The following is a 25997-nucleotide window of genomic DNA, read 5'->3' as shown; positions in this document are numbered from 1 at the left end:
GGGCGCCACCCCGCGGGCCTTAACTAGCAAGAGGCAAGGTACTTGCCTCGTCTAGATTTTAACCCAAAATTAAAAACAAAATTTGTTTAGTTGGGAAAATAATCCCCAGTTGAACAAGATTTTTTTCAAGAAATGCCTCATGAAAAATGTTCAAGAAAGAGTTTCAAAGCTTCTAGAATTCCAAATTTTTTGGAAGGCATATTATGCATGTCCCCAGAACCTCCATGCCAAAGGTCTGGTTACGGCCCTGACCGTTTTCAATATTACACGGTAATCGAAGAAGCACAGAAGCTGTTTCTTTTCACATGTTAGCTGGATGTCACGGCAACTTACAAGACAAATCTCAGCTCACTGCTCTTCTTCTAAGCTAAGGAATACACGTTCGCGTCTTTTTCGTCCGGAATGGTTAACTTCGGTTATGTTGCATAACACACACGTATCAGGGAAAAAAAAGTTTCAAAAGTTATAGGGGTGGTCAATTAAGTCACAAATAGGGGGAGGTACAATTTTATGCTTTCAAAATGCAAATCTTTCCAAGACAATTTTGGTTTCAAAATTTCAAATCAATTGGACAAATAAGTCCCCTTCTCCACTTCGTAAGTCCAGCCCGGAGTTTCCAGTTCAATTTTTTTTACCCAGAATCACGCATGCTTACTAGTATTGCGTGCTTATCGCTGTGCTCGCGGGCTCAGTAAAAGAGGCGGCCAACGGTTCGCGAAATGGTAAAACTTTGAATTTTATTGTTGTTTTATTGTTTGCTGGATGTTTTAGAATTCAGAAGTTATAACGTTTTATGATAAATGGATTTTAGTATACCAGGTCAGGAATTAGCTGATAAGGAGAACCAGGGCATCCCAGAAAAGCAGCAAAATGGGGAGACGCCGAGGGTCGTGTCGATATTGAAGTCTTCTCAGAAAGGAAACTGCCTCTTGGAAAAGAAATTGGCGAAAGTAAGTCTTACAAGCGTAATTAACATTGCTTTTCGAAGACAAACACAGGTTAACTTTATTTTTAGCGAACAACATCGTATTTAAGGTCAGACAATTTTTGGTTAGCGTAAAACTAGCTTGTAATTATAACCTTTTGGGATCGGACCCCAGGCAAGAGTCAGGCAAATTGCATTCGGTCACGTATAATCTTCACATTTTATGCAAAGTAGTTTTTACTGCCGCGATACAAATTGCAGGATTCAATTGACAGCCAATTTATGGTAAGAAGTCGTCCTCAAACAACTTAGCTATAAGCCAAAGTGAGTTTCTTGAACGATTTTAACTGTGTCAATGTATAAGTTAAATTTTTGCCTTCAACCGGCCGATGACAAATTCGTGGCCATGTTTGATCTTTTTCCAGTTTTTGGCGTGGTATGTCTGATATTAAAAATTATTTTTCTTACGAAGTAAAATTATACTGTAGCTTTTTATAGATAAATTTTATTATTACATACTGCTTTGAAGTTATAATTCGGGACTGTACAGTGTACGTAAAAACAAAAATATTTTATCATTTTTATCCATTTTAAGTTATATTAAGCTTATGTATACATGTTAATTTCAATAAGTGAAGTGTTGTAGCGATTTTAATCGATGTTTCCTCAGCTTCTAATAGTCTCTAATGACGTGGAAGCTGCCTTGAATTTATGAGCCATGCTTTTATTTTAGCAGCTCTTCTTGCACAATTCTGACACAATGGCCAAATATTTATTAGCAAAGCTATGAGAAGAATGGGTTTCTTGGTTGCTACATGTAATATATATTTTGCCATTGTGCAGGGCTGCAAATAATTTTTTTTTCACTTGAAAGGACATAATTACGTCCTACTAAGACAACATCTTGGTCGGACAAAACAAAATTGTGGACGGACAAATTTTTATTCATCCTTGCGGTAAAATGATTTGTGATCAAAAAATTGCCCACAACAGACAAATGTCGGTCAATGTCCGATGACCAACTGTTACTTGCAGCCTTGATTGCGGAAAAAAAAACTGCTATTCAGTTGCAATCAGCATCTAACTCTGGACAAGAGGATGATCGAAAAATCGTAACAGATGGCGGGATTGTCAAAATAAACCAATGCATGATTCACTCATTGTATGTATCATGTCTTAGCAGGGATACCAGTAACCTAGAAGATGTGGGCACAAGTTTTAATGTCAGGTGTCTCCTTGTATTTGGGAGGAGATGGGCAAAGGGTGTGATGACGAAGTGGTGTTTTAACAGAGGTTTCTACATTATCTGTTAAATTGAGAGGGTTCATCCATTGTCTGTAATAACATCCTCATAATGCCTGAAGTCATAATGTTTTCTTCATTTACTGAGCTGCAAAATGTATTGTATCAACAGGTATCCTTCAAAAATTCTCCTGTGCGTCACACAATCCCTTACAGTACTGAATTACGCGAAGATTGGGAAGAGATTCGTAAACTTGACGAAGAACAAAATTGGACAGAGAGAACACAGGTTGTGACCAAGGAGGATCATAAACTATACATTGGCATAGCAAGGGTGATAATTATTAATTATTATTTTTTACTTTTTGTTTCTGATTTGTTGGAAACCACTCCTTACCAATGCATAAGATGCAACTTCTACACTAGATCTAATAGCACATTTTTTTCTTTCTTTTGCAGGAGTTGCTTGACGAAATAATAACTGATTTACCCTGCTTCAGGTAAGAACAAAAATAGAGGGAGATAAAAACAATCAAGTTCAAATACCTAATTAAGGGCAAAATCCACATGTACATGTAAACAGAGACGGACAGTAAGTTATAAGGCTCAAACAGCCCTTTTACCTCTAACCTGCGATCAGGCGTTATTTTTCTCCTTCCCTCTGCCACGAAAAAAAAAGAAAGCCTGATCGCAGGTTATTTAACCTCGAGAGATTACAATATATGAATTAAGTTGTCATAAAAAGTGGAGCAAAACGGGTAATTAAACACTGATGGTAACAGTTCTGAAAGAAGCATGAGAACTACAATCAGACCTCGTCAATTCTGAAACTTAAGGGTTCACAGAATTTATTAATAAATGTTCTTAATTCAATGCCAAGGATTTTGAGATTTTGAGCTGATCAATTAGTATTAAGATTTGTGTGGGTTGAATCGTGATCATGACAATTTTGTTCTCGGCTAATGCCACAGGGACCAAGCAACTGCTGCAAATATGACGACAAGTTCTGACCTCCCGGAAATAAATGTCCCAGAGATATCTCCCTTAGATGATATCAATGGTGGGACTGCAGCATATTTGGATGCACCTGAGGACGATCTTGACGTAGAACTCATGTCAGACTTTTCAAAATTGCAAATTGACAGCAGTGACTGTCCACGTACATTTTCACCTATTGGTAGTGAAAGGACGTCACCTGAACAAGGTTTGCAGTGAGATTAACCTATCTAAGCTTTTTCATAATGTACTTCCAGCATGGTTTATGTTAACAATATTATTGCGGTTTTCAGTGATATGCGAACTTTGAAATTCAAAATCCAACTAACGATTGTGTTTTTTCGCTGCTGTCAATCACAATAATTATGGTGACAGCCAATGAACCATGAATAACAGAAACAAACAAAATGGATCAATATCTACCAATCACAACTGACAAACGTGACCTTTTGACCTAGTTGAAGTAAACTTCTGTTTCCCGAGAGGACAGCTAAGATGTTTGACGACAGCGAAAAGCATAGACCGTTGGTTGAGGATTGAATTTCAGTGGTCGCATATCACTGAAAACCGCAATAAACAATGCAAATCGCTAGCTTCAATTTAGCTTTTATTTTTGGCCTTCTGAAGATAGTTGCTGAGTCTCATGTATAGCTGTTTTTAAAAGCAGGGTTCTTAGCAGAAGACGGCAACAGATGGATTTCCACCTTCAGCTGGGATAAAAGAAGCTGCCTGTTGCTAGATTGGAAATACAAGCCTTTCAGTGTGCAGGGCTTGAAAAAAATCCTGTCCACTCCCTGTCGGGTAATTAACTTTTTCCGCTTACACTGTAATTGCCTGACAGTGGAATACCCATGCAAAAAAAAAAAAAAAAACAGCAACCAAACAACAGCAACAAAAAACAAGCACTTGAAGATCAAAACAATTTTGCGATTACATGACAACTGGGCCAGCCTGGTTAGCCAAGATCCCGGTATTGCGATGCATGGATAAAATTTTCCACGTAATTGTGTTCACAGGGCCAGCATTAATTAAAATTTATTTTCCAAGCACACTGCCGACCACAAAAATCAATATTAAAATTCTTCTTTCTAAATAGGATGAAGATACAAAACAACTCATGTAGCTGCATAAGTGTAGAAATTAAAGCACCAAATTGCTCAAAAAGGTTAAAAAAGGCTGGCTAGGCACATTTTCTGCTGGGCTGGAAGTCATCTCAAGAACCGAGCCAGCCTGGCTAACTGGGCCAGCCCAGATCATGTAATCAGGCCCTAACTGCCCCAAAGGACAACTTTGGAATTCCAAGCCTCCTGACCAAAATCTACTGAGAACCCTTTGTATGGTCAGTTGTGTCACATTTAATAACACCAGACATATTGACATTTTACAGCTTTAATGATACCTTATGTATGCTTTGTAGATAATTTAATGGATAGTAATGAAGACATTGACAAACTTCTGGCTCCACATGAAAACGACAATCTAGAGGAAGATGATGTGCTATCAACTGGAAATGAAAGAACTGATAACTTGTTGAAGGAAATAACTAGTGACGAGCGCTCTTACAAGTCGGCAGAACTGTTTTCTGTCAATCCCTCTGATCTTGAAAATGAGTTCCAAGATGGTAATGCTCTGGAAGAACTAGTCGGCAGTGAAAAGTCTGAAGAAGTTCAGGATTTGTTTGAAAAGGATGCTGAAATTCAACAAGAGGAGGACGATCAGTTTGGAGATGACGCATTTAAGCCAGCCAGTGAAGGTAAGAAACTTTTCAGAGTGTGAAAATTTTTCTTTTCATTTTAATTTAAGTTTGAAAAACATATTCAAGCTTTAAGACAGACATTTATAGAATATGCAATGTACATTGTACAACCACCTGCAAAATAGTTGAGACACTTTCCAAAAATTGCACTGTTCTTCCAAACAGAGGGTAGGGGGAGGGGGGTGAAAATTTGGTAATACATTTCAAAATGAAAGTAAGGGATTAAAAACAATTTTTTGAAGAGTTAGAGCAAAAAAGAACAATAAATACCTATATTAGAAGTAAATCTGGATTATTTTCACCTTATTGGCATTAATTTCGATCTTGAATGGCTTGTATGTGTACACTATAAAGTAATGCACTAATTCTTTTTTGTTTGTTGAGCTGCATAAAAGGGATTTTCCTCCTCTGGAACCTATAATACTCAAAAATAATTGACTGGGCTGTGAATTATTATTTTTACCCTACGGATGGACCCCAGGGACATTCTGAATTGAGTCATGTTGCCTTGTGAACTTTTGATACAAATTATAAAAGAAAATGAAAACAGAAAGCAATGAAAATAATTTGTGTGGCTGTTTTCGTGGTTAAGTTGAAACTGAAAGCAGAAGTTGCCTTCTCAAAATAACGTTGTTGGACTTGAAGCCAAATCAGAGGTTTTTGACAGGTAATCACCGTATTGACAGGTAAATCAACTTCAAAAATAATGTTTCTTAAGCTGTGTTAAATCTTAAGATAAAGCACTAATTTATTGTGTACTTTGCTCACATTGTGCAATTTTCTACGAATTATGTGATTTTGATGAACTATGTGCTCGGATGCGATTTGACTGTGAAGGGCGGCTGATATTTCATAATCACTGTATGCGGCAAAATTGCTGGCTGCCGGCACTTTTTCACTGGGCTGAGACAAGTTGCGCAAACCATTTGGCATGTAGTGTGGGTGATGGGATTTGAATGACTGCAGTGAGCACAATACATTTACTGACATGTGTTATTGTCTGTTTTTACGGCAGCTATGTGGGAACTTGATTACCTTGAGCAATGTGGCAACAGCAATAAAGAATTTGAAATGGTAAGCAGTTCATCAGTGCTTATAATAATATTATTAAATTAAAATGTTTTTTTATTATTTTATAAAACACTTAATGATTTACTGATTCAGAATTTAATGTTGGGAGATTTGTGAATTGGCTTTATAGTCAGCTGAAAGTATTTTCTTTAGATGGCCTGGTTTTCCATTTTCAGTTAATGTACATGTATATTAATAGTTACTGTACAATGTACATATATTACCAGTTGTAAGATTGTACACAAAATTCATTATTATTTATAACATGACAATGGCGTACACATATATATTGATTGTAAAAAATTACACTCCTTACTTGAAATTGTGTTCAACTCTCTGTAATCTCACTAGAACTTAACCCATAGCAAAATGCATTCCAGGAATTGTACAATTTGCAGAACGAATTTAAATTTATTCTGAGAAAGGTGCAAATTATTTTGTTTTCACAAAATAATGTGGGACAAAGAAAATCCCACTTTTTACAGTCTTTGATTGATGCTTTGATTCTCGATTTTTTTTTACTGAAGTTGACTATAGTATTGTGATCTTTATTGTGATTCTCTTATTTCAGGGTTCTCAGTTGAACCCGTAACCCGTAACACCTGTCATGAGTGTCGCTTGAAAGTGTTACGGCTGTCAAAGCACTGCAGTCAATAGATTAAAGTTACATAGCCTTTGGCCATGTAGTTCCCTGTTACGGGTGAAAACAACACAGCAACAGCTGGTGAAATTTCTTATTGAGAACCCTGTATTTGTTTAAAGAACTCATAATTATGTTTAATGTTATTAATATTACATTATGTGGGAAACAATTTGACTAGCTCTTCATATCAACCTGAAAAGCAATAGCAATGCTGCAATGCTTTTATCTGCCATTCTGGTATAGTACATTCTGATTAGAATAAAATCTTAAGGCCTTGTATTTCAAATAAATGTAAGGTCTCTTTTCCTTAATTATTATCCTTAGTGGTCTATTTAAAGCTTTTGAAGAATATCTATCTTTTTTAATCAATGTACAAAAACCTAGTATCTTAACCCAATTAAGTTATGTTCAAAGTGTCATGACATTTCACTGTACCTGTTGTTTGGTTCAATCTTCAAAATTTTCCTCTGCTGAACAGTAAGCTGAATTTTTTTTCACCTTTTGCACGTTAGATCTTGTCATAAATTTTCAGTAATCATCAAATTGAATCAACCCAATAAAACCTACAGTAAGACGACCAAGATGTTTCTTTGCTTCAATTCAAAGCACTGTCAGACAATGGTGATGAATTATTTATTATGTCTGTGAGTGTTCCTCAAACAAATTATTTCTCCTGTCTGATGCCTATTGGCTAGTTAAATATAAATCTGTCACAAAAACACCTGTCAGCATTGAACACTGAATGAATAACAAGCAAAAAATAGTGCAGACCTCACAAACTATTAGACTTTGAAAAATATAACCCCAAATCAATGAAATTTAGTCACAAATGAAGAAATTCTTAATTAAGATTACTGGTAAGTTCAGTATAGAAGCTTTGAGTTTTTAGTGTAAGTGTGTTAAAATGAAAACATAGTAGATTTTTTTTCTACTGTTAACTCTGAGAATGAAGTATATACTACACCTGTAAATTTATATATTGTGATCTGTGATAACATGATTTCTCTGAAAAGAAATTTTTGAATTTGAAATGTTTTCAATATCAAGCAAGACTAGTTTGGGGTGCTTTTAGACTTACATAATGTTCTGACTGATTTGTGTCAAAGCATCACAAATGTATGAATTTTTGCAAGAGTTATTCTTTTGTTAAATAAGATTGTTTTGGTGAAGTGTTTGGCTTCTCTTTCTTTATTTATAAAATGAACTATGGAAGAATACAAGACTGTGTTTGATCCATCAGATTAATTTTGACCATGATTTTTGTCCTAGTTAAAGTTTCTTCAATCAACTTTATTTCAGAAATAAAAATAGTTATCAATATTAGAATTTATTTATTTTCGTTTCAAGATTCCTTAGCTTATAAAGGTAGAAGAAAAATAAAAGGAAAGCAATTTGTGAGGGTATTGTTAAGTGGGTTAACTAATAATAAAATTAGGTATAACATTTATAGACATTTCTCTAAATTTTGACCCTGTGCCCAAAAGTTGCCAAACAGTTTTTCCCTTTGCAAATTCTGGTAACAAAGACAGTTAAATCATAACGGTCAAAGTATTCCATAGACAGCATGGCAACGATGTTGCATTGCATTATATCTTGATTTGCATACAAACATTTCTGTTATTAACTTCAACATTTACAAGTTCAGCTGTTTTGACTGTAAACCTTTTCTGTATTTTTGTTTTGTTTTGTTATATTATAACAGTACATACAATTTCAGCAATAGAATTTTCCTTTTTTCACTAATTTTTTCTGTTTGTTCTTGCAGTCAGCCCTGGCCCGTCAGTCTTTGTATGTTAAGTTTGATCCACTTGTCAAAGGGTCAAGTCCTCAGAGCCCAGGTAAATGATGTGTAATGAATGAATTGACCTGTTGCTAGGGGTTATCAATAGTGTACATAAAGCAGCTCCCATAAAGCTTGTAATTCTGCTGATCCTCTAGCGTAGCAGTTGCTATTGTTTTGGGGGCTAGGGGCATTGTTCTTGTTGTTTGTTGTATTGTTCTGTTGAACGGTAGTGTGCCATTAATGTGAGACCTCGTGAGAGCTGCTACCTGATGTGTCGACCGCGGTCAAACGACAGAAATATGCAAAAAACAAGAAAAGTACTTCAAAGATAAGGTTTTAATTTTCACAGTACAAAGATTGGTACATAACCTGTATCCTGACAATTTACTAAGTTTTTTGGAGCTTTACTAAAAAAGTTCTACGTGTTTGAAAATAGCGATATGCGGAGTTGTTGGCGCCATTTTGTCAAAGCACTTTGGTTCGGATGCGGAACATTTAAAAAGTAAAAACACTCGTTTATCTGAGGAAATGGTAATTTGTTTACACTCAGCAAATATTTTATCGATCGTTGCTCATACTAACACTTCAATATGAACGTAATTCCCCAAAATAAAAAGAAAAGCTGCCTGAGACGTTTGACCGCGGTGAACCTGATGTGGGCTTATAGATATATTTTTACTTGATAAAGCTAGCATTTTTTCTTGTTTTCAGCAGTGATCATGTAAGAGGAACTGAGTAGGAAAATCACCAAAAAATGAAAATGAGATGGTTACTGGTATTGCTTGCAAAATGCTAGAGGGTCCTGAAGGGGGGTATAAGTCCCATTTCCCAGCCTATTGATTTTTCCACATTAAATTTTTTTAAATCCAAGTCCCAGTTCTATTGTTTTTCTGTCAGTGTTTTCCATTCCCAGTGACCCAAATCCTATTTTTCCCAACGAACATTTGCCCAAATCCCAGTTCCCATTTTACCCCTTAAGGACCCTCATGCTACAGTCGACAATCTGACTTATCCTTGTCTCTTTTTGATTCAGCAGTAAAGGCCAACATGGGTGTGAGAGACATGGCTCCACAGAAGCCACTGAGGTAAGTGGTCTTCACATGTTTTGTCACCACCCATTTAATTAGTTTCATCTATTAAGATTTAGTACAAAAAAGAAACAGTTGAGTTGCTTAAATTTCTTTTCTTCTTTTGTATGGAGGGTGTGAGGAAAGGATTGGTAAGGGGGCCAGAAGAAGTTTTGGAAAACTCATAAAAACATGAAACTCTGATAGCAGTAACTGTTAAGTATGTCTCAGCACCCCGTTCCCCCTTTCAATGTTGGAAAATGGCAAAACACTATGATAATCATGTGTTGAATGGATGGTTTTTGTCAACATTGCATAGGGGTGGGGAGGGGCAAAATATGTGTAAAAATTAGGGGTATTGAATGGTGCTTGTGAGCATGCGAGCACAGCGTCTCTCTTTGCGAGCACAAGCATTGACAAAAGCTTGCCTTGCAAGCAACGAGCACTTTTCAAAAAACTACCTCCACTAAAAACCGAGCATGCGAGCATTTGTAAAAGTATGCGAGCACAAGCAAATGAGAACCCACTAAAGTTTTGCGAGCATTCCGAGCAGACGCCTAATTTTGCGAGCACTTAAAAATTTCGAGGGACCATGACCCCTAATTTTTTTTTTCAACACTTGTGTTCATGGCTGTAGCTCTCACTAAGGTAACCTCTTATTCCACTCAATTTGATGTTCAAGTTTTTCTTATTTATTCCTTTGTTTGTTACACCAGCATGGGTGATAACCTTCTATTCATGGATTCTCCTGCACCCCGTTCAAGGCCTGGGCGCCATACCAACAGGGACCACGCATTGTTAGAACAGGCAGACAGCCCATGTGGAGTGGACAAGTTGCTGAATTTCTCTCCTTCCCAAATAAAAGAGGTAAAAAAAAAATGACACTAAGCTAGTGACCAGGGCTGTTGCATGAGAAGTCCTTACGAGTTCTGCAAGTTCTCTTTTTAATATAATGGTTAACTTCCAAATATACAAAGCTAAGTATCAACTTGAAGGTGATGAAAGTAAATGATTTACTTTTTTAAAGGCGCAAGAGCTCTAAAAGTTCAAATTGTCCGAGCAACAGTCTTGTATTGGCAAAATCACGGACACATCACAAACAAGAATGAGTTTCGAGTAATATAAATGACATTTTCACACAAACTGAGATAAACTTGACAAAAGTCGGTTAAATGTTTTTAAAGTTTACACGAATGCAATCTTGTGCCTTCTTGGGCTTCTGGCTTTTCTGTGTTTTTTCTTCTGAGTACCCATCTTCAAGCCGTTATTGAGATATTTCAGTTAATTCAATGACCAGCTTAGAATCATTGCCTCAAATTGCGTGACAGCTTCCCCGCCCTAGCGAATTTAGCCCGTCACGCAATCTCCTCGTTGAAACGAGGAAAAGATGCGTGACAAGCTGAAAAAAAATTATGTGGGAGGCTGGAATTTACATTTAACATCCTTCCCGCTCAGGCTGATGCTATTCGGTTTATAAGGCGCTTAATTTTGTAATTAAATGACTTCAATATTGTGGACTTTTCAGTCATAATTTGAGACTCGTTGGTCCACTGATGAAATAAACGAAAGAGGAAAAAATTCCGATACCAAAAGTTAATTTTAATTATGACCCGCATTTGTTTTATATATTTCTGCTCGCTTCCCTCGCCTTTTAATCTGGAAATTTAAAAATAAATGTTTATTTTCCTTCTGTCGAAGACTGCGTGTTTTAATACTTTTATTTAATTTGTACCGATTTTTCACTAATTTCACACGCTAGAAAATATTGCCATTTAATACTTGATAAACGAGTCGGGTTTTCGGCATATTTAAAATGTTAATGCTATGTAAATTTGTCATTCTTCACAGCATATTCCTCCAGACTTTAGCGGAAGCCAAACTGTCTTTAAAGAAAAACCCCCTGCTGCGTTAAGATGAAAACATTGTGTGTATAATTTTTCTTTTTCAGGGGACAAAAACCGAAATTGAAAAAGAAGAAGAAGAAAATATTATTGTGGAAAACAACGACAACGCCGTGGAAACACCGCCTGTGCCAGAATTAACCAACATTGAGGCGAAAGAGGAAGAACCACCGCGCGACAAGGTAAAAACTAAAAAAATCCACATTTTTTTATTCTTGAAATATTGCGTTTTAGTATATTTTCTCGACCGTACGGTCGGCTGAAACGGTTTATTTGCGAATTAAAATACTTCCAAATATTGTTTCCTCTCTTTCGGTATATGCAACAATCAATGTAAATTGAAATAGCTTGCAATTTGAATTTTGGCTTTGAAAAAGAAATTTAAAACCAGACCCGGCAGAATAAGGAACACATTATATTTAATTTGTTTTGCTGTAGTTGCAAATATTCTCGTACATGTGTTGTGCTTGCTGAGACAGCGAAAACTAAATATTTCGCTCTGGTGTTATCTTGTAATGTAGTTGTAGACGATGTTTTCGCTCTTTGATTTTCGTCGTTTGCCGAGTCCTTAGAAACTGAAGTATTCATGAGTTTCTCGCTGTTAAATTCCACAATATTCCACAATAGTATTATTTTCGAAACTGGATGAATGCTGTAACATTTTCATTCAGCGTTGAATAAATTTTCCATTCATCGATGGACGGAATTTAAAGGGCTTCAAACTTAGAAGGGTTTCGATTTGCACAATAACATTTCTTTTCTTTTTTCTGGTGTACTTTCGCTGTATAATTTTTCGTTGTAGGCATTTTTTGTTAGGAAAAAGCGAAGAATGAACTTTTTTTTAAATGTAAAAAAAATGTTTTGGATTCGCTTCAGACAATAATTTTGCATGTAAACCTCTTTGCTTCGAGAGGAGGAATTTTAAATCAGTTTCCATTTATTTACTTTGAAAATCAGTTCGAAATTAAGACTTCTTGACAAGATGGATTTAAATCTAACACTATTTTGATCAAATATGAATACTTCTATACGGCCTTGGTTATTTTAGTGGTGTTTTGAATGTGAGAATTTCGAATTTCATTTTCGCATCTTGAAATATGAATTCCAAAATTGCGATTTGTTTGATTTAAACTTTGCAAGAGAGCCATTTTAGCGATTGTTTTTGAAATTAAACTGGAAAAAAAATTAACCTGTGTAATTTATCGTGCAGAATAAATTCGCAATAACACGAAAGTGGTATACAAAATCTTTCGTGATAAATGTTTTTTTTTTTGTTCGGGCCTTTGTTATGACTTATTCGCTGTCAAAACGAATCATTTAACAGATGGCTTGCGGATTCTTCCCTAAGTGATTCTGCGGTCATTTAATATTAATGAACTGTTAGCGAGGTGACTGGTGTTTTTGAAAACATAAACATTGCATCGTTTCCCTTATAAGGATACTTACCGGGAAAACGGTGGCTTCCCATTGGTCAGTATGCCGAGCGACCTGTCATATAAGGCATCTTATGTGGGTAATGGCTTTATTTGGAAAACATAAGCGCGCGAAAACTTTCTTAAAATACAACGGGTGGATAGCGGCTTTCAAATCGCGTTATAAATAAAAATAGCGCTATTGTCGATCTTTTTAGCAACGGGGCTTAAAATGTCAGTTTGAGAAGTAATCCTTGACCCATAAAGATCTGTGGAGTCGCTTTTAAAATACCAATCTTTTTTGTTGGACTAAATGGCCTCGCCGACTTGGATGTGTGGGTTTTTCCCGAAGCGGTTTTCTCCTTTGTTTATTACGTGATCACTGGCCGGATCAAAGAGCACAGGACAAAGATCATGTATTTGTGGAGTTTATTCAAGGCATTTGGTTGTTTGGGGCACCCTTTACATGAACACGCAGTGAAAAAAGAGGTTAGCCGACCGTTGTTCTGTGGTTTTGTCTTCTGCAATGTTTCTGTGAAATAAAGGATTTTTAACGGCACAATAATTTTGTCAAACACTCGGGAACGTGATTCGGGAGAACGGAATTTTTTGAACCGGGTTTGCCACTCGTAGAACTTCTGTTGGCTTTATTCTAAAATGTTGGCTTCAGTTTGCTCTTGATTTCTTGCACTTAGACTTGTAAATCTATCTCGGAATTTGTTATAACCGTAGACTACATTTTTTTTAAATTCAACTAACGTATTCCATAAGATTAATTCCGCAGAGGGGGTGGCAAAGGACACATTGTTGCGGACACAAATGTTTTTTCCCGTTTGCCCGCGCGCGCAACATTTGTCGCGGACACAAAATTCATGTCCGAGACAAAACAAATGGTTCTGATATCATTTTTGTCAAATGTTTCCCGGCTTTCACAGCTTAGAAACAAAACATTTGTTTTGTGTATCGCTCGTCTGCCCTCTCAAGAAACGTCGTGAGCAACAATGTGTCCTTGTTTGCCACCACCTATTAAGCCCTGGCCAAACGGCAACGCTAGTGGACGCAAGTTGAAAACTTGCGTCCACTAGCGTTTCTGTTTGGCCAGGGCTTGCGTACACTTGCATTGACTTGCGTTCACTTTGGTTGAGATCAAATTTGCACTTAAGTTAACGCAATTTTTTCACCGTTTGGCCACCCATCGCAAGTCGACGCATTTTTTTGCAGTTTACTTCAAATACTGAATTGCATCTCGTAGCATTTAAAATGACTTTGTGCAAACTTGCGTGCACTTGCGACTAAACTTGCGTGTCCGTTTGGCCACCCAACGCAAGTCCGTACGCAAGTTGAACTTGCAACTACTTGCGTCCACTTGCGTTACCGTTTGGCCATGGCTTAAGGGTTATCAGAATTATTAAAGTGACAATGACAAATCTTATTTTGACCAAATGCAACAGCTATGTTCGTGTTCTTGCAAGGTCCACACGGGAGCGATTCAGCGAATCTGGGCCCGTTGTTCAAGGGTGGGTAACGCTATCCACCGGATAAACCATTATCCAATGAATAGATGTTAACAAAACAAACATGCTATCCAGTGGATAGTAAGTTATCCGGTGGATAACGTTTTGCAGCCTTTGAACAACCGGAGTGTGAAGTATACAAAGACGAAGGAATTCGGGATTGAAAGAAAATGGCTAACGATTGCGAGAAAGGAATTGATGCAAATTTGAAAACGCAAAGCAAGTTTCTTCAAACTTCGATCAGTTCGAAATTGTATAGAAATTTTTGTTTCATCTTTTTTTGTCTTCAATAGTTAGAGTTCATACTTCTTTTTATTCCGTGAATTGAAGGCCAGATACATCGTAGCATCGACAGTCGTGTTCCGTGTGAAAACCTTCAGATTCTCACGCGCAAAGTTTCCTTGATGTGAACAGGGTTCAGTTCTCCCTAGTTTTCAGCACAGCAGGTAAGAAAACTTTTTAAGAGGACATAAGCACAAATTTCAAACAAAAATGAAAATTCTTGGCAAGAGCCCTGTTATGGATTTCGCTCATTCTCTTACCATGGGTAGGCCTTAATAGGAAATAAATCACAGTATACTTTGTTTGGCTAAATATCGATTTATTTTCGAGAAAATCGATAATTCTAAAATCCAGCAAAATTGACGCTTTCGGAGCTCAAAATTTATGCCGAGTTTGTTAGCTTCGCGTCGAAAAATAAAGCACTCTGGAAGAAAAATACCTATTTAATATCGAAGAATAACATCAAATTAGTACGTCGAAAGCAATTTCTGCTCTTAAAGTCCTTTTATTTACAAAATATAATTAAGTTTATTCGACACACTTTTGATTTAATTCAAAATAGGTCAAACTTATCGCTTTATTTAAGTATGAGCAAAGCGAAATAAATGGCCGAAAATTTGATACTAGACAGATAAATGATTGTTCTTTTCGATACTAAAAGGATTTCCTAGGGAAATGATTTGGTGCGATGCTTTCAGATCTCAAAGTTGCTTAAAATGCGTTAATTTAACCGACCGTGACATTGTTGATCTTGTCAACATTATGTAAACAATCCACGCAAAGGTTAATTTTCCCCATGTGAACTTCAACTGAGTAAAATAAAAACATAGACTTGCTTACCGTGGTGTTCGCTGATACATTGTAAATCCTGTTTTCCTCATTTACGACAAAACCTAAGCCCTCGGCGAAGCTGTTATCCTATTTTCTTGACGCGCCATTTGTAACTGATTTCCACGTCTTGAAGTGACAGTTCTTTTCCATGCATTCTTGAAAACAGTCCAGTCTTAACTGATCAGTGTAAACAGGAATACGAAGTACTTTGCTTTAAATCAACTTAAAGCTTAGCAGCAGTGGTAGATAAATCGATACGACCGGCGAAGCTTCGTTTCGAAAACCGCCATTTGAGATTTGTCGGCCCAATTGTCCTGCGGTATGCAGATAATTAATTCACACTTGAGTAACTTCCGGCACATGAAATCGACAACCACCGTGACCAGAAAGCACCCTGCTTTTTGGTGTATTGGTTGAGGCATCATTATTATTTAACATAAGCTCTCAATGAAAATTTTTTGGGCTGAACTTGTAATTAAGTTTCACTTCAGTAAGCCACCGTTCGAGAGAGTTGTTAAATGGTTGCATGAAAGCGCTTTTAACTTCCGGGTCGAAAGTTCTTCTGTTGCGTTGCTTCGCTTTGCTGCATATTTTTTATCCAGTTCTTACCCTTGTTCAAATTCTTGATTAGGCTAAGGCAAAACAGTTGTAGAGTCAACTCTCCCTTATTGAAGATCTCTATAAGACGGACACCTGGTGTTGGTCCTGTCCTTGCCGTTTTTTCAGTCATTTTTATACTCTAACCAGCTAGGCTACGTTTACACGGGACCGGACCGGAGCCGTTCCGAACTGGACCGGACCGGATCGGCCTCTGTTTACACGGAAGCGTTTGGCACCGATCCATGTGTTTACACAGGACGGTTCTGAAACCGGTCCGGAACGGTTCCATAACTTGACCTGCAAAATAGCAGGTCCAGTTTTGGTTCCGCCCCGCACCGGTTCCAGAACGGCCCCGTGTAAACAGAAGGCCTATCCTATCCGTGTAAACAGAAGACATATCCTATCCGAAAATCGGACCGAAACGTTCCGGACAGCAGCAGTGGTTGATAAATCGATTCGGCCGGCAAATCTTCTTTTCGAAAACTGCTATTTGAGATTTTGAGGCCCTGCGGTGTGCAGATAATTTATTTCACATTGCGTAACTTCCGGCACATGAAATCGACAACCGCCGTGACCAATAGCACCCTGCGTTTTGGTATAGTATTGGTTGAGGCACCATACTATTGCTATATTAATATAAGCTCTAAATGAAAATTTTTTGGGCTGAACATGTAATTAAGTTTCACTTCAGGTAGCCACCGTTTGTGAAAGTTGCTAAATAGTTGCATGACAGCGCTTTTAACTCCCGGGTCTAAGTTTCTTCTGTTGCGTTGCTTCGCTTTATAGTTTTTTTTTGTTCTTGCCTTTGTCCGAGTTCTTAATTAGGTCAAGGCAAAACAGGTGTCACATGAAATCGACAACCACCGTGACCAGATAGCACCTAACCTGCGATCAGTAGGCATGAATAGATTGTGCTAGTAAATTCAGGAAAAGTTGCTTCACAATATACCCAAAAGTTGCTCTAAAGTTGCTCAAATATCAAAAAGTTGCCACCAAAATTTAGAAAAGTTGCTCTCTAGAGTCATTTTGTTTTAGATAAATACTCAAAACGTGTTTGTTTGTTTGTTGTCATTAAAACATTTTCATTAAATATTCTATCAATCATTAAAAGAGGCCAAAAATCCGTTTTAATATGAGAAATATAAGTACTTTTTTTGTAATCAATATACTCTTTAAACTCAACATAACTTCAATAGTAGATAAAAAATAAAAAAAATAATAAAAAATAATAAAAATAAGATAAAAAAAAAGTTAAAAAAAGATAAAAATCCTTTGAAATGAAACGACCTTTTATGGTTTGGATCGGTTTTATGTCCATTTGTTGCTCAAAAGTTGCCAAGAAAGGCAAAAGATGCCCTAGGGTGATGGTACTACAGAAAGTTGCTCAAAACGCTAAAAGTTGCTCAAAAGTTGCCGAGCACAATCTATTTATGCCTAGCGATCAGGCTTACCTCCCCACCGCGAGAAAAATAACGCCTGATCGCAGGTTAGATAGCACCCTCCTTTTCGAAATATTGGTCGAGGCACTATTTTTATCATTTTAACATAAGCTCTCAATGAAAAACTTTTAAGCTGAACTTGTAATAAAGTTTCACTTCAGTTAGCCACCGTTCGAGAGAGTTGTTAAATGGTTGCATGAAATCCGGGTGGAAAGTTCTTCTGTTGCGTTGCTTCGCTTTGTTTCATATTTTTTATCCAGTTCTTACCCTTGTTCAAATTCTTGTCCCTTCTTCAGTGGAAAATTTGAAACGACGTTAAAATCCGAACTGAGTTGTAAATAGTGTGAAATAATAAAAAATCTAATCTAAAAAATCTAAATCTAGTTGGAGCCGGTCCCGAAGGTACCCGTTTCAGAGAGAGTTGGCTGTACACAAAAAATGAGCATAATTACAGTTGAGCATTATATCGGACAAAAAACAAGCATTGTTAGAAGCATAACATTCCCTTTTTACCAGCGTAATTGGAAGGGCCTCTGGTATTTAGTTAGAAAGAACTTGCATTCAAAAGATACCGCGTTCTAGAAACACGTCACCCCGTTTTGGCTGCTGATATTTTGGAACTTTTGTGTGTTCAAAATACCATATCTCGTTCTAGATATCGTCTGATATTGAAAATCCCGTTCTAGATCGGGAACCCAAAACCACGACCTCATTGGACGGCACAGAGCCGTTTTGGGGGAATACCCCAGCTTCGACAACTCCTTCCTAATAAAGTTCGCCTATTGAATTGAGAATTAAGGTGATTATAAAAAAACGGCAAGGACAGGACCAACACCAGGTGTCCGTCTTATAGAGATCTTCAATAAGGGAGAGTTGACTCTACAACTGTTTTGCCTTAGCCTAATCAAGAATTTGAACAAGGGTAAGAACTGGATAAAAAATATGCAGCAAAGCGAAGCAACGCAACAGAAGAACTTTCGACCCGGAAGTTAAAAGCGCTTTCATGCAACCATTTAACAACTCTCTCGAACGGTGGCTTACTGAAGTGAAACTTAATTACAAGTTCAGCCCAAAAAATTTTCATTGAGAGCTTATGTTAAATAATAATGATGCCTCAACCAATACACCAAAAAGCAGGGTGCTTTCTGGTCACGGTGGTTGTCGATTTCATGTGCCGGAAGTTACTCAAGTGTGAATTAATTATCTGCATACCGCAGGACAATTGGGCCGACAAATCTCAAATGGCGGTTTTCGAAACGAAGCTTCGCCGGTCGTATCGATTTATCTACCACTGCTGCTAAGCTTTAAGTTGATTTAAAGCAAAGTACTTCGTATTCCTGTTTACACTGATCAGTTAAGACTGGACTGTTTTCAAGAATGCATGGAAAAGAACTGTCACTTCAAGACGTGGAAATCAGTTACAAATGGCGCGTCAAGAAAATAGGATAACAGCTTCGCCGAGGGCTTAGGTTTTGTCGTAAATGAGGAAAACAGGATTTACAATGTATCAGCGAACACCACGGTAAGCAAGTCTATGTTTTTATTTTACTCAGTTGAAGTTCACATGGGGAAAATTAACCTTTGCGTGGATTGTTTACATAATGTTGATAAGATCAACAATGTCACGGTCGGTTAAATTAACGAATTTTAAGCAACTTTGAGATCTGAAAGCATCGCACCAAATCATTTCCCTAGGAAATCCTTTTAGTATCGAAAAGAACAATCATTTATCTGCCTAGTATCAAATTTTCGGCCATTTATTTCGCTTCGCTCATACTTAAATAAAGCGATAAGTTTGACCTATTTTGAATTAAATCAAAAGTGTGTCGAATAAACTTAATTATATTTTGTAAATAAAAGGACTTTAAGAGCAGAAATTGCTTTCGACGTACTAATTTGATGTTATTCTTCGATATTAAATAGGTATTTTTCTTCCAGAGTGCTTTATTTTTCGACGCGAAGCTAACAAACTCGGCATAAATTTTGAGCTCCGAAAGCGTCAATTTTGCTGGATTTTAGAATTATCGATTTTCTCGAAAACAAATCGATATTTAGCCAAACAAAGTATACTGTGATTTATTTCCTATTAAGACCTATCCATGGCAAGAGTATGAGCGAAATCCATTTAAGGACTCTTACCGACATATGTTTGACCGTAGGAAACCTGTGCTCTTAAACCGGTAAAGAAATTCCGGTAAATCCCAGCCGTTTTCTAGTTTACCTACATGAAACAGAATGTTGTCCAAATGCTGGTCGAATTTTATTTCATGACAACTTTATTATGGCCTTGCAGACCTCTTTCGCCTGCTATACAGCCTAAGAAAAATTGCATAAAATCTTCTGTTGTTTTAAGGAGATACATTTGCTGTCGCTTACATGACGTACTACTTAAAAAATCGGCGGTCCTGTTTCCTCTTTGCTACGAATTGCTGCAGCTCTTTTTTTCTTTGCTTCGAATACTCAGCATTCACGACAGCGTTGTTACAAAGTTGTATTCTGAGTGCTTCTTTTAACCTGTCATCTGGATTTTGTTTTAAACACTTACGAACTTATGAGAAGAATTTGACATCAAAAGCTGCCTTTGTCTTCAACACGCGTCAGCTTCGGTCAACCAAGCAATCAACTATTTTCTGCATTTTGCATGTTTTTGAAAACTGAACTCTCACTTCTGGAATTATTTTTTCCTCTTTGCCTTTGTGATTGTTTTTATTTTCAATGGACAAAGTGAAAGGACAGCAAGGATTGCTGCCGCTTCATTGTAGAATCGATCGTGGAAACTGTGCAACAACAGATGTGCACTTGCCGCGAAGTAAGAAAGACCAGCAAAACTTGCTCTTTCTTCGATACCAGCCCTCAGAGATTCGGAAAGCGAAGGGAAATAAAGAATATTGAATACTAGCACAAATTTGTTTATATTTTCAATCATGACTACGAAAGTGAAACGAGTGGTGTTACTTTGTTATTTACCTGTTGAATTTACAAGATATCTTAGCGATTCTAGGCGGTAAAGAGTCGTGTTACAAGCGGTAAATTTTACCGGTTACGGCCTGATAAGGAGAACACTGTGTGAATAGTCACAATGGTTAGTATTTCTAATGCGAATTTGTGTACCGTGAATACTTCTGGTAGCCCACAGCGGAACAGTGAATCGGGGTGAAGCCTATGAACAAGCTCGGGTTATCACCCACTTCCCGATTAAAGAACTTGTTTATATGCTGAGCGAGCGAGAAAACGCTTATCACGTGTTAAAAAATACCAGATGAAACTGGATGTACTTATCGACAGGCATTCAATTTCCATAGCTCAGAGGTTTTTGCTACATTTTGTTTGATGCTTCTTTTTCTTTGACTTTTTAGGCGCTGTTGTATAGCAAGGAGGATTTAGATGAAGCCGTCAGGAGAGAGACGGAAGCTGTCCGCAAACAGGTAAAGAAATGTTGTCTTTGCAGGGCGCGACAAAAGTGCTGTCCGATAGCCCGGGGCTAGTGGAATTATCCGTCGGGCTAGCGTATTCTGATGACGGGTTGCCCGACGGGCAAGCAACACACGGGCAAGAAACATTGTTTTTTTTTATGACAACCTTCAGAAATAAATGTGCATCAGACAAAATGTGACTCACTGCATCCTTGGAGACAAAAACTCCTGGTTTATAGTCGCCAAACTTGAACGTGGCGACTATATTTCTCTCTGTTAAGATGAGTAACGGCCATTTTCTGAGGAATTGTGTCTTTCCAGAAAATTATATTGGAAGATCTTTGCTTCTAAAGCATTCACAATAAGAAAAGAAGTCATAGTTCTCCAATCCATGGTATTGCTTTGCCGTAAAGTACTCCATCACTTCGTAAAACTTGCAAATGGCTGACCGTTTTTGAAAACGCCCCGAAATGCATTGCAGGCATTGGGTACGTCATGTATGCATATGAAGTATGTCTCTTGAAATGTATCCTTCAGGATCCTTCATATTTGCAATCCTCTACATAAAGCTACAAAGTTAGTTGCCACAAAATCGTTATGTGTTTGTTTTAATTCTTGTGGTAAGATTATTTTCTTTTTCTTTTTGAATATTTATGTATTTATTGTCTCCAAAGGAAGAACAATTTTAAATTTGCATATAATTAATTATGCAAATTACCTTCGGGCTAGCTTCTCAGAGCTTTGGGCTAGTAAGATAAAATAACAGCTTGCCCGAAGGGCAAGCTGCCTTTTTTATTTTTGTCTCACCCTGCTTTGTGAGCTTTGTTAGCAATAGCCTTCTATGCAGACGCTCTTTTAACTCGTCACTTAATCTTCGCGGGAAAAAATTTCCGTGATGGGACCAAAGAAGCTACACTCTATTTTATAAGAATCTCTTTTTAGCAGAGCTCCCGCGCGCGAGCGGAGCTCTTTACCTAAGTAAATATGATGGTAAACCCATTGAGCTGAAAAATTTTGATTCTGAACTCAGCGCACGTTCACATTTAACTGCACATTTCTAAACAAAATGAAACAAAATGTAACATTTAAAATGAGATATGTCAGCGAGGAAGTTCAATTTTGCCAAAAGTAATCTATATTTCTCTCATGTTCACGTCCATCCCGTTGCTAGGCGCTGTTTGGTAGTAAGGAAGAGTTTGCCGCGGCAGTGAGAAAAGAGACAGATGCTTTGCGTCTGCAGGTACGTCACCGCCACCACCTAATATTACAAAGAGCTTTAACTAAAGGAGAACCCTTTTAACCAGTAAAATAGTGTTTTTTTTTTCGTCCAAAAGTTTGATTTTCCCACTCATTTTAATGGATCCATAGACCAACGATTCTCAAACAGAGCTGGATCGTTGAGATTGGTCTCTGAATCTGGTTTCAAATGGTGATTTCAGTTAGTAAACCGTAGCACTAGATCCAAGAAGGGCCGTAACCAAACCTTTGCCATAGATGTGGCAAGAGTTCTGGGGCATGCCCTCCAGAAAATTTTGAAATCTAAAAGCTCTCTGAACTCTTTCTTCAACGTTTTTCATAAGGTATTTTTTGAGAAAATCAATATTGTTCAACTTGGGATTATTTTACCAACGAATTACTTTTTGTTTTTAACTTTGGGTCAAAATCTAGACAAGGCAAGTGCTTCGTCTTGCCTCTTGCAAGTTACGGCCCTGACCCAAGTTCATATAATTGTACGCATCATCCAAAACAAACTTCGTGCCTCATCACGTTGTTAGCATCATTTCATAATGGCTAAAACAGCGATACCAACAACAGGTAAATTTTTGTGAAAGCCGGAGCGAAAAATCCGAAAGTTTTCACGTCATAATGACGTCATAAACAAACTTCGTGTTGCTTAGCAATATCCGGTATATTGATCGTGAAAGGTGCTTTACAAATAAGTCCTAAATGAGTCCTGGTTATAATTTATTTTTGTTTTTCTCATTCAGATGCAAGAGGAGGCTACAATTCGTGACATGGAAAGTAAAGAACTGAATGAAAGGAATCAACAGCTTAAGAGAGAAACAGGAGAATTAAGGTAGATGGCGAGAACACACGCAGTTTAATAATAATCGTTCATGGTCGTGAGGATGGCTTAAAAAGTGGGCTTCCTGCCTACCAACCTGCCTGCCTGCCTACCTAGTTATGAGCCTGCCTATTATGTTAAAGTTTATTTTACTAAATATTGAAAATCATTTTAAGAGTACACCTTAATAACAGTTGTCAATGTTTTCAGGGTTGTGATGCAAGAATACGAGAAGACCATCGCAGACATGATAGGTAACTGTGCATTGGATATTTAGCATGGCTCGAGTAAAAATCAGTAGTACCCAAGTTTATTTTATCCTTTGTATCCGAACACGAGTGAACGCGAGTTTCAGCTTTTTCTTAAATCTTAAGTGGAAGGTGGCATGAAGATTGTAAGAAGACTACAGTTTGCTCCGAAGAAGTGAAGGCTAAGGCACGAAAGGGGAGCCCTTTGTGCTTGTACGTCAAGCGGGCGGAACGTAGCCTGTGTTTTCTGAGGACGCGTGAGGTACGCACGATGCTAGCTTTGGAGAAAGTGGGCGGGGAGGGGGTGGGGCGTTATGATCACCCCCTTGGTCGCAAGTTCTTGCTCTCCCCAATCGTCCCCTTTCTCAAATTCCAAGATGCCGGTAATCCATTTCACGAAGAAATTCTGAGCGTTCTTGTCGCCAATAAAAACGCCTGCACTACAAACTAACCGGCACATTTCTCCGTTTGGCTTTTGATTGGGCACGAAATAGGAAACCATTAAAAACATGTTAAAATGTTTGGGGGAAAAAATCATTTTTTCCGTCTTAGTATCAGCTGTTGGTGCTTTTGTAGTTGACGCTATTTCTTACATGTAACCTTTTTCCTGACAGAAAAAAGTCAGAAATCACAGGACCAGCATAACCATTCGACTTCAGAAGTAGCGAAAGAAAGAGATCAGGTAATGTTGTATATACCTTTGAAGAATCGTTGACCCATGAAAGGCGTAAGCCATGAACGATGCGACCCAAATGTTTACTGGGAAATCGGAAAAAGTAATCTTTGTCTGTGACAGAATAAACATGATAATAAGACAGTTTGCATAAATCTTGCTCTTGAGGCTCTCAAAGAAAGAAAAAATCTTGATTGTCAATAAAAGGAATATTACTAAGCTTACCAATGCTATCTACCCAGAATCCCATTCGGTCGTATCGTTCATGGTTTATGCTTTTCACAGGGTCAACGTCTCTTCAATTAGGTGTATTAACTTCTCGCCGACTGCGTGAGGCATGTACTAAAGCTGGAACGTCTGAACACGCCTGAACAAGGCTAATTATTAGTGTTAAGTACATTTGAAGGGCCAAGACAGCTCGCCAGCTAGTTTACAGGTATAACACATAAAAATAACAATCAAAGACAATCAATCAATCAATCAATCAATCAATCTTGTTTTATCATTTACAGCTGCAAGCTGACTTGACTGCGGTGGAGACGGCTTTTTCAGACCTTCACAGAAGATACGAGAAACTTAAAGGTGTAGTGGAGAACTTTAAAAAGGTAATGAGTCGTTTCTTGTAGTGAATTGCTGAAAAGCTGCGTTTAAGTTTTTCTTACAACTTGGTGCCCCCTCCCCCCCCAAAAAAATAAATAAAAAAAAAACAACCTGCAACCTGCAATGCAATATAAAGTTGCGTTGCAAGTTGCTAGAAAACTAGAACTATCTTTTACTTTTCGCAACGTTGCGAGACAAGTTGCTGCGTATGGCATGTCTTTTGCAACTTACAGATGCAATTTTGTGAAAATGTCCTTCGCTCACAAGGTTATAATGTAAAGCGGGCGCGTTGCAAAAAAACTGCCAACGCGCGGCACCTTCTCAGCAACTTGCAATTTTTTGTGCGTTGTAGATTTCTAAATTGTCCTTTCTTGTTATAGAACGAAGAAATACTAAAGAAGGCAACAAGCGACTACCAAGAAAAACTCAAAAGATCGGAAGAAAAATACCGTATGTTGAAGAAACACGCCGAAGAAAAAATGGAGAGGTTTGCATTTTACGTACAGATTATCATATTATTATAGCTGAATTTAGAGAGCTATTGTCCTTTTGTTTGGCTACGCTCCTGTTTTAGTTGCCTCCGAGATTCGCTCGAACTAATTTTGAGTACTAATTTTTTTCCATGTGTATTGTCTTTTGTTTTCTAGCGCAAATATCGAGATTGCTCGAGTACGGAAATCCAACGAATCAGAGATAACTGTAATGAAAGCAGCACTCAAGAAAGAGCAAACAAAATCAGCCAGTTTAGAAATGAGTCTACAACAGAAGGTGCGTTGTGCTTTTTGTAACGCTTTGTTGTTGTAACGTACTCCTTGCTAAACTTTTTTATTACCGTGACATCTTTTTGTTGGGTTACCTAACTTGTCACCCTTTGACAGCCAATCAGAGGGCAGACAACCGCAACGTAACGCCGATTGATTGGCATGTTTTATGTTGGTTTTCCTGTCGGTTGTCCAATCAAATTTTAAAACCAATGTAAGTCACACACCAGTAAACTATACGTTTCTACAGCGCTGCACACACACACAAAATAAACCGCGTTAGTAATTCTTTCATTTTTCTTATTTAAATCGCCTAGTCCTTTCCCAAACGATAAGTACCGGTAACGATATCAAATTTACAGAGTTCAGAAAACATTTATTGATGTTCTATCTTGTTTTTATACTCAGGTATCAGAAAATGCCGAGCTTACAGCGATATGCGACGAGCTTATCAACAAAATGGGAGGTCAACGGTAATAGCATCACAAACAAGTGGTTTTGTACTCCCGGCCTGCACACCTCCTCCCCCGGTTCACCTTAATTTCTACACGGAGAGTCGTGAAGATGTGTATTATATTGTAGTTATGTTTCCGGGCGGAGAGGCTGTGCGGGCGAGAAACATTATATGTGAAGTTGATATATTCGTCGACACGAGAGTTTCGAGTTCTCACTGCTGTTCGTTAAGGCATAATTATGGACCGTAATTATCGCTCGTCTTGTTTAAGACTGTTAATATAGTTACATGTAAGATATTTAAGGCCGGCTTCAGCTCTTA

General features: G+C 37.6%; 1 protein-coding gene across 3 annotated transcripts in view; it reads left to right on the top strand.

Moving 5' to 3' along the window:
• Positions 1-697: 697 nt before the first annotated feature.
• Positions 698-25997, top strand: part of LOC144642671 (transforming acidic coiled-coil-containing protein 3-like) — a 26451-nt gene continuing 1151 nt past the window's right edge. Inside the window, exons 1-20 of one of the 3 annotated variants that reach the window (XM_078501695.1) lie at positions 698-722; positions 812-950; positions 2340-2501; positions 2627-2667; positions 3139-3371; positions 4581-4916; positions 5935-5993; positions 8399-8471; positions 9450-9501; positions 10200-10350; positions 11432-11566; positions 20819-20887; positions 22047-22115; positions 22864-22952; positions 23151-23194; positions 23803-23870; positions 24374-24466; positions 24842-24948; positions 25109-25229; positions 25631-25997. The exon at positions 25631-25997 is cut by the window's right edge and continues 1151 nt beyond it. In XM_078501695.1, coding sequence (XP_078357821.1) covers positions 3161-3371; positions 4581-4916; positions 5935-5993; positions 8399-8471; positions 9450-9501; positions 10200-10350; positions 11432-11566; positions 20819-20887; positions 22047-22115; positions 22864-22952; positions 23151-23194; positions 23803-23870; positions 24374-24466; positions 24842-24948; positions 25109-25229; positions 25631-25699 — 1746 coding nt within the window. In that variant the 5' untranslated portion in view covers positions 698-722; positions 812-950; positions 2340-2501; positions 2627-2667; positions 3139-3160 and the 3' untranslated portion in view covers positions 25700-25997. The other 2 variants (XM_078501694.1, XM_078501692.1) reach the window with 2 other exon arrangements.

Source organism: Oculina patagonica, chromosome 2 (genome assembly GCF_052425735.1).
Source record: "Oculina patagonica isolate OP01 chromosome 2, crgOcupat, whole genome shotgun sequence".
NCBI classification, from domain to species: Eukaryota; Metazoa; Cnidaria; class Anthozoa; order Scleractinia; family Oculinidae; genus Oculina; species Oculina patagonica.
The sequence above is the reverse complement of the archived record's forward strand: the minus strand, read 5'-3'. Positions and strand labels throughout refer to the sequence as shown.